Source organism: Anolis carolinensis, unplaced genomic scaffold (genome assembly GCF_035594765.1).
Source record: "Anolis carolinensis isolate JA03-04 unplaced genomic scaffold, rAnoCar3.1.pri scaffold_7, whole genome shotgun sequence".
In the NCBI taxonomy this organism is placed as follows: domain Eukaryota; kingdom Metazoa; phylum Chordata; class Lepidosauria; order Squamata; family Dactyloidae; genus Anolis; species Anolis carolinensis.
This window is the reverse complement of record NW_026943818.1, coordinates 5,933,838-5,949,025: the sequence shown is the minus strand read 5'-3', so window position 1 is coordinate 5,949,025 and position 15,188 is coordinate 5,933,838. Positions and strand designations below refer to the sequence as shown.

At 41.3% G+C, this 15,188-nt stretch overlaps 1 protein-coding gene and 1 long non-coding RNA gene across 3 annotated transcripts in view; one reads left to right on the top strand and one right to left on the bottom strand.

Moving 5' to 3' along the window:
* Positions 1–15,188, top strand: part of pappa (pappalysin 1) — a 234,272-nt gene that overhangs the window by 197,363 nt on the left and 21,721 nt on the right. For both annotated transcript variants that reach the window (XM_062959690.1, XM_062959691.1), the window contains exon 20: positions 10,531–10,602. In XM_062959690.1, the coding sequence (XP_062815760.1) occupies positions 10,531–10,602 (72 nt within the window). The remainder of the gene's footprint in view (positions 1–10,530; positions 10,603–15,188) is intronic.
* LOC107983573 (uncharacterized) lies at positions 4,200–10,535 on the bottom strand. Its single transcript, XR_010000155.1, has 2 exons — positions 5,756–10,535; positions 4,200–5,652 (listed from the first exon to the last, which is right to left on the bottom strand). It is a non-coding gene; the product is annotated as an uncharacterized LOC107983573 (long non-coding RNA).

Below are 15,188 nucleotides of genomic sequence, written 5' to 3'. Positions count from 1 at the left end.
GAGGTGCCTGTTAGGACACAGGGGGCGGAGCTAGAGGAGTGGGCGTGGCTTCTTCCCAAGAGCCCGAGACAGGGATGAGAATCTATACCTCTCCTGAGGTGCTTGTTAGGGAGGAGCTAGGGAAGGGGGCGGGGCCTCCTTCCAAGAGCCCAAGACAGGACTGAGCCTCTATATCTCTCCTGAGAAGCCTTTTAGGACTAAAGGGCATGGCTGGGGCGGGCCTCTTCCCAAGAATGTGAGACAGGGCTGAGAATCTATACCTCTCCTGAGAGGCCTTTTAGGACTAAAGGGAGGGGTTAGGGGTAGGGGTGGGGCCTCGTTCCAAGAGCCTGAGACAGGGCTGAGCCTCTATACCTCTCCTGAGAGGCCTTTTAGGACTAAAGGGTGGGGCTGGAGCAGGGGCGGGGCCTCTTCCCAAGAGCGTGAGACAGGGCTGAGCCTCTATATACCTCCCCTGAGGCACTTGTTAGAATACAGGGGCGGGGTATAGAGGTTCAGCCCCGTCAGACACTTGGGAAGAGGCCCCACCCCCTCCTCTAGCCCCGCCCCCTGTGTCCTGACAGGCACCGCAGGACAGGGATAGAAGCTCAGCCCTGCCTCAAAGCTCGTAACTCTGCCCAGCCCAGTCCTGGCCGCCCATTTGTGGCTCTGCCCCCCTCCCCCTCCTCCTCCCAGCCCTGCATCCTGGACTAGGGGAGAAGCTCAGCCCCGCCCTCTTGAGCAGGAGCCCCGCCCACCCCTCTAAGCCACGCCCCCTTTTCCAGGGGGCACTGAGTCATATTTTTTTTGGAAAGGGGGCGGTAGGCCAAATAAGTTTGGGAACCACTGATTCATACCTTAGCCTTGTTGTTTATTTGTGCTGTATTTTGAAATGGTCATATGACTGGTCAGATAAATAAAATTACCTAAAATTACCAGTTTGAAAGTATGCAAATGTGAGTAGAGCAATAGGTCTCGATCCGGCGGAAATGCAGTCATGCCAGCGGTCACCTGACCTTGGAGGCATCTATGGACAATGTTGGCTCTTCGACTTTTAGAAATGGAGATGAGCACCAACCCCCTGGACTTAATGTCAGGGGAAAAGCTTTCCCTTTACCTAATGATTCAACACAGGGGTCCCCAAACTAAGGTCCAGGGGCCACATGCAGCCCATCGAGGCCATTTATCCGGCCCCTGTGGTGGCGGCTTCCTCCTCCTCCGCTGAGGAAGGTGCATGTGGCCGTGAACTGTTTAAAAAGTTTGGGGACCCCTGATTCAACACATGATGCGACGTGCGAGGCTTGAGGAATCCAAGGCCGGAGTTAAAATTGCTGGAAGAAACATTAACAACCTTAGGTATGCAGATGATACCACTCTGATGGCCGAAAGCGAGGAGGAGCTGAGGAGCCTTATCACCAAGGTGGAAGAAGAAAGTGCAAAAGCTGGGTTGCAGTTAAATGTCAAGAAAACCAAGATCATGGCAACTACACCTATTGATAACTGGCAAAAAGAGGGAGAAAACGTGGAGGCAGTGACAGGCTTTATATTTCTAGGCGCGAAGATCACTGCAGACGCAGACTGCTGCCAGGAAATCAGAAGACATTTCCTTCTTGGGAGGAGAGCAATGGCCAACCTTGACAAAATAGTGAAGAGCAGAGACATCACACTGGCAACAAAGGTCCGCATAGTCAAAGCAATGGTATTCCCCATAGTAACCTATGGATGTAAGAGCTGGACCATAAGGAAGGCTGAGCGAAGGAAGAGAGACGCTTTTGAACTCTGGTGCTGGAGGGAAATCCTGAGAGTGCCTTGGACCTTGGCAAGAAGATCCAACCAGTCCATCCTCCAGGAAATAATGCCCAATGGCTGCTCACTGGAGGGAAGGATAGTAGAGGCAAAGCTGAAGTACGAGCGCTATCCAGAAAGTAGGATACGTTTTGGATTTTAAAAAGATTAAAGTATAGGATAAATCATTTACCATATGCAGCTGAAAGGCACATCCCAAAACTACAATCTCATGTAATCCCCATTTATATTTAGCCACGTTTCTTATAGATAAATGAATTTGAAAAGTACTGCACCAGTAAATTTGTCACCTCTCTCCTCCATTTCCAACAATGGGGGCATAGCTGGCAGCGCAGCATTTTGGCTACGCTGCAGGAAGGGAGAAGGGGGAAGAGCTGACGACACAAGCGGGGAATTTACTGGTGCAGTACTTTTCAAACTCATTTATCTATAAGAAACGTGGCTAAATTTAAATGGGGATTACATGAGATTGTAGTTTTGGGATGTGTCTTTCAGCTGCATATGGTAAATGATTTATCCTATACTTTGATCTTTTTAAAATCCAAAACGTAGCCTACTTTCTGGATAGCCCTCGTATTTTGGCCACATCATGAGGAGACAGGAAAGCTTGGAAAAGATCACAATGCTGGGGGAAATGGAAGGAAAAAGGCCGACCAAGGGCAAGATGGATGGACAGTATCCTTGAAGGGACTGGCTTGACCTTGAAGGAACTGGGGAAGGTGACGGCCGACAAGGAGCTCTGGCCTGGACTGGTCCATGAGGTCACGAAGAGTCGGAGACGATTAACGACTGAGCAGCAGCAATGATTCAACAACAACACACTGTGGTGAAGGGAACCTCTTTGTAGCAACGTTTCCCACCTGTGTTTGACAAGAATGACTGGAATTGGAAACATCAACTGGATGCAACGTTGACATACCTGATGTCACTATGAATCCGCAGCCCACCCAATTCCGTATTCCTGCATTGTATCCTCTCTCCTCCCGTCTCCATCCCACACCTCTCCTTCCTCGGCCCCGGTTGCCTCCCCGCCTTTCTTTTACGGCTGTGACTTTTCCCTCTGGCTACCTAATGAGCCCTCAAGGGATATGCAGGTATAAAACGCTTCCATTATGGCTTCCTCTGCGATATGGCATCAATAAAGGAGGATAGCGAGAGGGAGGGGGGAGAAGGGTCTAGGAAATGCTTTCAAGCCCAGCTTTAAAAATAAATTCACCGTGATTTTTTTTTTAAAAAAAAACACTTGAAAGCCTACGTTTCAGGAAAAAGAGGGTGAGAAACAGCTTCTAATGCAGAGAGATAAGGGAGTTTTTATGTGAAGAGAGCAAAGACATGCTGAGAACGAGAGGGGAGGCCCAGAAGGGGGGAAGCGTTATTGTGGCCGGCCGACGACGGGAGAAATTGCCCCCAATGGCTATAATGGAGATGTACGTTCCAAGTCGGTTCCAGGGTCAGTCTCTTTCTTTTTCCTTCCTTTCTTTGGGTTTTCAGAAGAGCCGGGGGGGGGGGGGGGGGGAAATGGTTGAGAAGTTTGAAACGAACGCAATGCTCTGAAGCAAACTCGGAGGCCATTTGGGTAAAAGAAAAGGGAATTCAAGAATCACGAATGAGTTTCATCTTGGTTTAAACCTTTATAGTTAACTAGCTGTGCCCGGCCACGCGTTACTGTGGCAAAGTCTGGTGGTATGGGAAATAAAGTATTGAGGAATTGGTGGTAGTTAAGGTCAAGGGTCAAGGTTTTCTCCTGACATTAAGTCCAGTCGTGTCTGACTCAGGGGATGGTGGTCACCTCCATTTCTAAGCCGAAGAGCCGGCGTTGTCCGTAGACTCTTCCAAGGTCATGTGGGTCAAAGCAGATAATATAAGATTATAAATGGGTTATATAGCTGTGTGGAAGGGCCTTGAGTCTACACTGCCATATAATCCAGTGCAAATTAGATAATCTGTGGAAGAGGCCTAAGTGAGGCCTAAGTCTGCCTGTCCCCTAACTGAACCCTGGCTGTCCCTTGGCTGAGTTGGTTGCTAGGAGACCAAGTGGGCAGAGATTAGCCCTCTAAACTGGCAGCCATTGGATAAAAACAATTATTGCTCTCCCTCTAATTAGGACTTTATTTTTCTTTTATTTTTTGTTGTATCAACCTAGAGGCGTGGATGATGGGTTGTGTTGTCAAATTTTGAGGTTGGGGGGCCTGTAGTTTTGTTGTTTTGTGGGTCACCGTGATGCCATCACTCATTTATATATATAGATGTTTGATGTACATTTTGTTTAGTGTACAGTGTTCCCTCGCTACTTCGCGGTCCGCTTTTCATGCCCTCACTGTTTCACGGGTTTTTAATAAACTCTAAAATAATAGTATAAATCATAAAATAATATTATAAGTCCCTAATAATAATAATAATAATAATAATAATAATAATAATAATAATAATAATTTTTATTGAAAGTGAAGAACCTGCTTTGATTGAAGTCAAAAATCAGAAACTCCTCAAAGCACAGCAGACAAAAAACCAGTACAAGAAAACTGCACTACAAACTAGAGCTACAAACCCCTCTAAGCCACACCCCCTTTCCTCGAAAGGAGGCGGCAGGCCAAATAAGTTTGAGAACCACTGGTCTAGATGTCATATGTCTAATGGTATTTAATGTTTGCCATATATATGAGTATTGTGATCGGCCCTGAGTCTCCTTTGGGGTCAAAAGGGCGGAATATAAATACTGTAAATAATAATAATAATAATAATAATAATAATAATAATAATAATAATGAACATGCCCTGGCAGAATATGTGAAGCAAAGTGAAACAAAGATCAGAAACTCCTCAAAGCACAGCAGACAAAAAACCAGCACAAGAAAACCGCACTACAAACTAGAGCTGACAGCTGGCACAACAAAACATTGCATGGAAAGTTCCTTGACAAAATTGAAGGAAAAGCTGATAAGGAGAAGACCTGGCTCTGGCTCACGATTGGGACCCTGAAGAAGGCCTGATCCTTGCAGCCCAGGAGCAAGCCATCAGAACAAAGGCAATTCAGGCCAGGATCAAAAAATCAGTTGATGACCCAAAATGCAGACTGTGCAAGGAAACCAACGAAACCATTGATCATATTCTCAGCTGCTGTAAGAAAATCGCACAGACAGACTACAAACAGAGAAACAACTATGTGGCCCAAATGATTCATTGGAACTTATGCCTCAAGTACCACCTCCATTTCTAAGCCGAAGAGCCGGCGTTTTCTGTAGTCATGTGCCTGACTGCATGGAGTGCTGTTACCTTCCTGCTGGAGTGCTGTTACCTTCCTATTAATCTACTCACGTGTATATTTTCGAACTACTAGGTTGGCCGAAGCTGGGGCTAACAGTGGGAGCTCACTCCGCACACCGGATTCGAACCTTTTGGTCCGCAAGTTTAGCAGCTCAGCGCTTTAACATGCTGCACCACCGGGGGCTCATGATGCTTTTTACCACCATGCAAAGTCTTTCTTTAAACGACAAATAGCCCACCGCTCGGGATTTTTATCTCAAAAAGGCAGGAGGGGATGGCAAGATGAAGGCATTGAGTAATACCTAAAAGGACAATGGGTTCCCGTAAACTATCAAGACCAAAATCCACTGCTTGTGGTGATATGAAAATAATCAAACAAACTCAATGTATATCCAAAAATCTCAATGTATATCCAAAAAACAGGACTGTCCCAATCGCATATAAGTAGAAATCAGCGGTTCTTCTCTTGAAGTATAAGGACAAGTTTTTCATGTGAGTAAATGTCCTGTTCTTGATTATATGAGTAGACTTCAGTTTCCATATAACTTGACTCAAACCTGCAACCGGTTTCGACTCACAGGAGTCTTTGTCAGGCGGTTGGGTCTACAAATAATACACATCATATATATATACTTGCAAACCAACCATTTGTAAAGAAAGTTTACAAAAAAGATTACAACAAGGTATGTTCAGGCACTCTACTTACTTAAATAAACAGAAAAGGTTCAACTTTTAAGGTGAGAAGTTCACCATCAGTTTTCTGGGTAGGTGGATCCTAAGGGGACATAGATAGTGGCTAAAGGTAGCATTACATTATGACATGAATAATAGAACATATATAGAATACAAATTCTGTGAACCCAAAAAACGACTATAATACTCACAGCTTGTCTTTATTGCTCCATGTGCTCTGCAAGGAGTTTTATTCTGTGGCGAGTAAAGGGTGGAAATGGCTCATACCATTACTTATACAGTTAATCCATTGATCAGGTGATGATGATTTCTTTATTGGTTCAAAATACATGGAGGTAAAACCTACATTGTTACAAAAAACATTCATATGATTGGTGTTATTTAGTCCTTTTGGATGTTCCGTTTGCAGGGTAAAGATCCAGAAGGATTTATTTATTTTATTTATTCACAGTATTTATATTCCGCCCTTCTCACCCCGAAGGGGACTCAGGGCGGATTACAATGAACACATATATGGCAAACATTCAATGCCAACAGACAAACAACATTCAGTTTTAGACAGACACAGAGGCATTTTAACATCTTTCCAGCTTCACGATTCCGGCCACAGAGGGAGCTGTTGCTTCACCGTCCATTGGTGGCTGTTCTTCCTCATTCTTTTCCTCGTGAGCAGTTTTATGGTGTTGTAGATTAGTTAAATTAGCCTCCCGCATAAAGCGTACCTAAATTTTCCCTACTTGACAGATGCAACTGTCTTTCGGGGCTGCTAGGTCAACAGCAAGCCGGGGCTATTTTTTTTTTTTATGGTCGGAGGCTTAACCCGACCCGGGCTTCGAACTCATGACCTCTCGGTCAGTAGTGATTTATAGCAGCTGGTTACTAGCCAGCTGTGCCACAGCCCGGCCCCATTGCCGGATTGCAAGGATTCCCGTTGTAACAGTTTAGTTTGGAAATCCATGTCTCTGGGTGGAGTGACCACCTCTAAAATCTGTACTTGAAAAGATTCAGGGCTATGGTTCAGATCCATAAAATGCTTGTATAGTATAGAATCCATGGAATGTTTCCTGATCTTACTCTTGTGTTCAATGATTCTGAGCTTGATCTCTCTGCTTGTTTGGCCAATATAAGTGAGTTTGTTTGATGATTTTCATATCACCACAAGCAGTGGATTTTGGTCTTCAAGATGAAGGCATTATCAAGGAGCAAACCCTGGGCCTTACTCTTTGGCCTCCTCACCTATTGCGGCTCCACATTCCTGTGCACTTCTGTCCAGACTTCTCTCCCTTCCGTTGCACACAGGCCAGGCCTGTTGCAAGGCCGGTGGAGCAATCTGGGCCCTGAGTAATAGTGGAAAATCCTGGTGCATTTGGAAAGATAAACAGCCCGGCTCAGATAGTATAAAAGTCCCTTTGCTCGCAGATGCCAGGTAAGCCTCAAATGACAGAAACTGTAAAAATACACTGAGGTTCCCCCTTGCAGCATGGATTAAATTAGTCCTCAACTTAGCAAAGGGAAGGGTAAACGTGTGTTTGTGAAGCCCAACGTGTTTTTCATTAAGGAAAATGCCACACACACACACACAGGTGAGAAGGAGCACATGCGAAGTGAAAGCCAGCACAAAAGAACTTGATAAAAAGATCAAAAGAGTCCCCTTATACTCGGGTGAGGGTCCTGGTTGGCTTATATTTGGGTCAGCTTATTCTCGAGAATATATGGTACATTTATTATTTTTCTCTATTATTATTGGTATTATTACATTTATTATTTTTCACTATTATCGTTGCTACTATTACATTTATTTTACTCTATTTTTTGCTATTATTAATAATACATTTACTATTTCACTCTGATCTCATTATTATTGTTGCAATTATTATTTTACTCTATTATTACATGTATTATTTTCCGGTATTTATTATTATTATTATTATTATTATTATTATTATTATTATTATTACATGTATTATTTTACTCTGTTATTATTAAAAGGATACATAAGCACATTTACATTGAAGAAGATGAGAATCATGATTTGATCAGAGTTGGACAGTCTTATCTTAAATTTGAGCTTGATGTAAGTACAGTAGAGTCTCACTTATCCAAGCTAAACGGGCAGACTGTCCAACTCTGATTAAATCATTATTCTCATCTTCTTCAATGTAAATGCCCTTATGTATCCTTTTAATAATAATAGAGTAAAATAATAAATGTAATACAGTAGAGCAGGGGTTCTCAAACTTTTTAAGCAGACGGCCGGTCCACAATCCTTCAGAATGTTGAGGGGCCGAATTATCATTTGAAAAAAAATATCCAACAAATTCCTATGCACACTGCAAATGTCTTATTTGTAATGAAAAACAATAAGAACAACAACAATGAAAGAACAATACAATATTTAAAAATGAAAACAATTTTAATAAACATAAGCCTATCAGGATTTCAATGGGAAGTGTGGGTCCTGCTTCTGGCCAGTGAGATAGTCAAGTTAATTAGGATTGTTGTTGTTGTTGTGTGCCTTCAAGTCATATCAGACTTTGGGCGAGCCTAAGTCAAAAATTATTTATTTATTCATTTACTACATTTATTTACTACATTTATATCCTGCCCTTCTCACCCCAAAGGGGACTTGGAGCAGCTGTATGTACAATATATTATATTATTAGCATAGCACAATATTAGCATTATATATCATCATATTCAACTACACCACTATACTGTAATATTATATGTAATATATAACATATAATTAATATTATTATATGGTATTATTAGTATTATATTGTATAACACAATAATATTTTATCAATATTATATGTATATACAATATATTATAATATTAAAACTGATATAAAAATATTATATTATAAAACTGAGGGCAGGGGCCAGGTAAATGACCTTGGAGGGCCGCATCCGGCCCCCGGGCCTTAGTTTGGGGACCCCTGCAGTAGAGTCTCACTTATCCGACATAAACAGGAAGCTTGGATAAGCGAATATCTTGGATAACAAGGAGGGATTAAGGAAAAGCCTATTAAACATCAAATTAGGTTATGATTTTACAAATTAAACACCAAAACATCATGTTATACAACAAATTTGACAGAAAAAGTAGTTCAATATAGCGGTAAGCCCATGTAGTAATTAATGTATTTATGAATTTAGCACCAAAATATCACGATATATTGAAAACATTGACTACAAAAATGCGTTGGATAATCCAGAACGTTGGATAAGCGAGTGTTGGATAAGTGACACTCTACTGTATTACATTTATTTTACTCTATTTTATTATTAATAATAATAATACATTTACTATTTCACTCTGATCTCATTATTATTGTTGCAATTATTATTTTACTCTATTTGTTATTACTTGTATTATTTTTCCTGTATTTATTATTATTATTACATGTATTATTTTACTCTATTATTATTAAAAGGATACATAGCACATTTACAATGAAGAAGATGAGAATCATGATTTGATCAGAGTTGGACAGTCTTATCTTAAATTTGAGCTTTATGTCAATACAGTAGAGTCTTACTTATCCAAGCCAAACAGGCCGGCAGAAGCTTGGATAAGCGAATATCTTGGATAATAAGGAGGGATTAAGGAAAAGCCTATTAAACATCAAATTAGGTTATGATTTTACAAATTAAGCACCAAAACATCATGTTATACAACAAATTTGACAGAAAAAGTAGTTCAATACACAGTAATGCTATGTAGTAAGTACTGTATTTACGAATTTAGCACCAAAATATCACGATGTATTGAAAACATCGACTACAAAAATGCGTTGGATAATCCAGAATGTTGGATAAACGAGTGTTGGATAAATGAGACTCTACTGTAATAATAAATACAGGAAAATAATACATGTAATAATAAATAGAGTAAAATAATAAATGTAATAATAATAAGATCAGAGTGACATAATAAATGTATTAATAATAATAAAAATAGAGTAAAATAAATGTAATAGTAGCAACAATAATAGAGGAAAATAATAAATGTAATAATACCAATCATAATAGAGAAAAATAATAAATGTACCATATATTCTCGAGTATAAGCTGACCCAAATATAAGCCAACCAGGACCCTCATCTGAGTATAAACCGAGGGGAACTTTTTCAGTCTTAAAAAGAGGGCTGAAAAACTAGGCTTATACTCGAGTATATTCAATGGAAGTTTAAAAGAAAAAGGAAAAAAATAATACAATTTTCAAACAGTGCACCTCTATTTACAACCGAGTTGGGCGAGAAGGGAAAAAATCCTTACATAGATTGGTCAAAAACCTACTCTACTTGCTTTGTTTTTGCTTTAGGTAGGTCTTTCTTCTCTTGTGTTTTTTACTTCATTACCACCTCATTCTCCAGTAGTTTCCTTCTCGAGTCTTTTAGGTCAGATGAAGAGTTTTTATACGGAATTATATGGAAACCCTCTCCGGGCTGTTTCCCACATTTCTCGCCCTCTCTGTCATCCAGTTTTCCATAGCCGAGGCTGTTTCTCCTTGTCACCAGTCAAATATTAAACACGACGCGGGAAGAGAATCTTAAATATTATTTTAATCTCAAGCTCTCTGTTATTGCAAGTGGCGGGCGCAGCGTTTCTTGTAAATACTTGGGAAAGAGCCAGACGCAGGACGCACCGGAGGGTTTGGGTGGGAGTTTTTGTTGAGCACATTGAGGGAGGAAGGCAAGAAACTGCCCAATGGGGTAATTTGTCTAATCTGGAAATGTTTTGGGTTGAACTCATTGCCTTCACTCTTCATTCCCTCCCCTCTAGAACATCGTCTGCACTGCCGAACTGAAGTGGTATCCACATCCGGGACTGATCCACTGCCACAAGAGTTGTGAGGTGAGCATCGGCAAATTCATTCCGCTCAATTGGTTGTGAGATTGCTGAGCCGGGAACTAGTTCCCATCCTGGTTCAGAAGGAGATGAAAGAGCTGCCAGTGGCCAGACACCAGTAGTCTCATTGTGCTCTCACCTTGGTTGAAATTTTGCATTGGGAGTTACAAGTACATCATGCAACTATTTATTTATTTACAGTATTTATATTCCGCCCTTCTCATCCCGAAGAGGACTCAGGGTGGATCACAATCTATCTATATATATAAAAGAGTGATGGCATCAGGGCAGTGGACAAAACAACAAAACTACAGGCCCCCCAACCTTGGAATTTGACAACACAACCCATCGTTCACGGCTCTATGTTGATACAACAAAAAGAAAAGAAAAATAAAGTCCTCATTACAGGGAGAGGAATAATAGTTTTTATCCAATTGCTGCCAGTTTGAAGGCTAAGCTCTGCCCACTTGGTCTGCTAGCAACCTACTCAGCCCAGGGGACAGGCACAGTTAGGCCTCACTTAGGCTTCTTATCAGATTATCAGATTTTAACTGGATTATATGGCAGTGTAGACTCAAGGCCCTTCCACACAGCTATATAACCCATTTAGAATCTGAACTGGATTATCTTGACTCCACACTGCCATATAATCCACTTCAGTGTGCATACTAAACATAAAGACAACCATACAACAGACATTCAATGCCACCACTACCTCAGCAATTTCTCACCAACACCATCAGAAAATGCCACAGCAACGCGTGGCCGGGCACAGCTAGTGCACATATATTTGGCAAACATTCGATGCCATTATTAGACATAAAACATATAGAGACAGACACAGAGGCAATTTAACATTTTTCCAGCTCCTGGCTTCAGGAGGGTATGCTCGATTCCGGTCACAGTGGAAACTGCTGTTTCATCATCCACTGCGACACTGACTCCTTTGATTGTAGGACTTCCTCATCCCTTTCTGCATGCTGCTGGCAATTTTATTGTGTTGTAAATTAAGTTAAATTAGCCTCCCTACATAATGCAGTACCTAGAATTTTCTACACAACAGATTCAACTGTTTTTCAAGCTGGGTTGTTGTGTGTTTTCCGGGCTATATGGCCATGTTCCAGAAGTATTCTCTCCTGACGTTTCGTCCACATTTATGACAGGCATCCTCAGAGGTTGTGAGGTATATGTTTTCGAGCTGCTTAGTAGGCATGTCTGATCGATGAAAAAAATGTTTCAATTCTCGTTTCTAAAGTAGGGGGCGCTGGCGCTTTGATATAGAAAGTATTTCCGATTTTTTCACCCAAAATTTTCCGATATTTCTGAAAATTCGTAATGATTCTAAATGTTTCTAAAATGGCAGACGCGCATGCGCAATCGCCAAAAAAAAAGGAACCGGGGGGGGGGACTTTTACAGGGCTCTCCCGCTCTCATTTCTTGAGCTATCCTCATCAACCCTAGCCCCCACCTTTGCGTCCATCGTGAAAGCTTCTGATTGGCCGGGGAGCGGCAGCCATGTTAGGCTGCGCTAAGCTCCCATTCTAGGTAGGTTGCAGAAACAAAAAAATTTTTAAAATATTTTAAAATATATTAAAAAATTTTTTTTGGGGGGGGGGGAATTAACGAAACATTAAGAGACAATTAGAGAATGGGCCAACAATGGTTCGTATTACATTGCTGGTTGCGCTGTGAGACAATGTCTCGGAATGCGTATCAAAAAGCGAGAACAATCCGAAATAATTCCGATATACGATTCAAAATGATTTTTTGGACATGTCTACTGCTTAGGTGGGCAGCAAGCTAGGCTATTTAACGATTGGGAGCTCAATCCGACCCGGGCTATGTCTCTGTATTTGGTTCTCCAAATACTAACCTTGCCAACCCATCCTAGAATCAGAAGCTCGACCTCCACTGCCATATAATGCAGTCTGACTACATTAAACTGTGCTTTATATCAGTGGTCCATGGACCTTCAATGGTTCCCAAGAACTAAAATATGGTCTACGGCTTACCGTTACTACACCATTGCAATGAGATTGACTGATAAAGCCAGAAGCTGGAAAATGTTAAATTGCCTCTGTGTCTGTCTATGTGTCGTTTGTCTCATAATGGCATTGAATTTTTCCATAAATATGTGCATTGTAATCCGCTCTGAGTCTCCTTTGGGGTGAGAAGGGCGGAATATAAATACTGTAAATAATAATAATAGTGTAGAATAAAATCATAGAGTTGGAAAAGACCTCGTGGGCCACCCAGTCCAACTTCTTCCAAAGTAGCAGGAAAACTGTATTCAAACAAAGTCCTGTCCTGCACAAAGGAATGTTCCTGCTTCCAACCTGCTAAGTGTCGGAGAGTTTGAGCAAGTTTCCATCTGCAAAAACACACAGAAGGGAGGAAACTGGGAAATAAACAAGTGAAACACTCTTCTTCTGGACCATGAAAGTGTTGATGCTCTTCTCCAGTTCCGCAAGGCTGTGTTTACATCTGCAGAAAGCCGTAATGGCGATTAAAAAAAAAAAAAACAAACCCAACTGGGGTCTAAAATGTTTCTGTGTCCCCTTGAAATATTTATGAGCATGACCTTGGCTCTTTAGGAAGGAAGCAGAGTCAACGTGTCCTCGCGGATGCTTCTTCAGATGCCTCAATGCTTACAAAACAAGCACACCATGCAGTTTATTAGGATCCAAGCGGCAAGTGAAACCACGGTTGGGGTTGTTGTATGTTTTCCGGGCTGAATGGCCATGTTCCAGAAGCATTCTCTCCTGACGTTTCGCCCACATCTATAGCAGGCATCCTCAGAGGTTGTGAGGCATGGAGAAACTAAGCAAGGAAGGTTTATATATACAGTAGAGTCTCGCTTATCCAACGCTCTGGATTATCCAACGCATTTTTGTAGTCGATGTTTTCAATATATCGTGATATTTTGGTGCTAAATTCATAAATACAGTAATTACTACATAGCATTTATTGAGTATTGAACTACTTTTTCTGTCAAATTTGTTGTATAACATGATGTTTTGTTGCTTAATTTGTAAAATCATAACCTAATTTAAGGTTTAATAGGCTTTTCCTTATTTATTTATTTATTTATTTATTTATTTACAGTATTTATATTCCGCCCTTCTCACCCCGAAGGGGACTCAGGGACGATTACAATGAACACATATATGGCAAACATTCAATGCCAACAGACAAACAACATACATTAGACAGACTCAGAGGCATTTTTAACATTTTTCCAGCTTCACGATTCCGGCCACAGGGGGAGCTGTTGCTTCACCGTCCAGTAGTGGCTGTACTTCCTCATTCCTTTCCTCGTGTTTTGCTGGCAGTTTTATGGTGTAAATTAGCTTCCCGCATAAAGCGTCCCTAAATTTCCCTAATTGACAGGTGCAACTGTCTTTCGGGGCTGCATAGGTCAACAGCAAGCCGGGGCTATTAAAGGTCGGAGGCTTAACCCGACCCGGGCTTCGAACTCATGACCTCTCGGTCAGTAGTGATTTATAGCAGCTGGTTACTAGCCAGCTGCGCCACAGCCCGGCCCCTTAACCTCTCCCTTAAACCCTTAATCTCTCCTTATTATCCAACATATTCGCTTATCCAACGTTCTGCCGGCCCATTTACGTTGGATAAGCGAGACTCTACTGTATCTGTGGAAAATCCAGGGTGAGAGAACTCTTTGTCAGTTGGAGGCAAGTGTGAATGTTGTAGTTAGTCACCTTAACTAGCATTGAATAGCTTCATCTCCTGGCTTCTTCCTGCCTGGGGGCATCCTTTGTTCAGAGTCGTTAGCTGCCCCTCATTGATTCATGTCTGGGACTCTTCTGTTTTCAGAGTGTTGCTTCTTATTTACTGTTCTGATTTTTGAGTTTTTTTAATACTGGGAGCCAGATTTTGTTCATTTTCAAAGGTTTCCTCCTCTCTCTTTTTTGATAAGTAATTTTTATTCGTTTTCAACAGAATTTACGAAAACATAAACAAAAACAAAGATATAATTGCTAATTGCAATTGTGAGGGGAAGGGAAACTAGAATAAAAAGGGTATGGCAAGAAAAGATATAGATACAAAGAAAGATAAGTTAGTGATGAAAAAGGAAAAGTAAGACGGGGGGGGGGAAAAGATAAAAAATAAAAAAATAAAAAAAATGAATTTTTTTTTTGAAATAACCAGGCAATGGGAAGTGATTTCCGTTCGATTCCACAGGGTTTAGAGTTCATTGAAATTATAGCACATAAGGTTTCCTCCTTTCTGTTGAAATTGTCCACATGCTTGTGGATTTCAATGGCTTCTCTGTGTAGTCTGACATGATAGTTGTTGGAGTGGTCCAGCATTTCTGTGTTCTCAAATAATATACTGTGTCCAGGTTGGTTTATCAAGTGCTCTGCTATGGCTGATTTCTCTGGTAAATAAGAAGCAACACTCTGAAAACAAAGGAGTTGCAGACATGAATCAACCAGGGGCAGCTAACGACTCTGAACAAAGGATGCCCCCAGGCAGGAAGAAGCCAGGAGATGAAGCTATGCAATGCTAATTTAGGTGATTAACTACAACATTCACACTGGCCTCTAACTGACAAGAGTTCTTCTCTCATC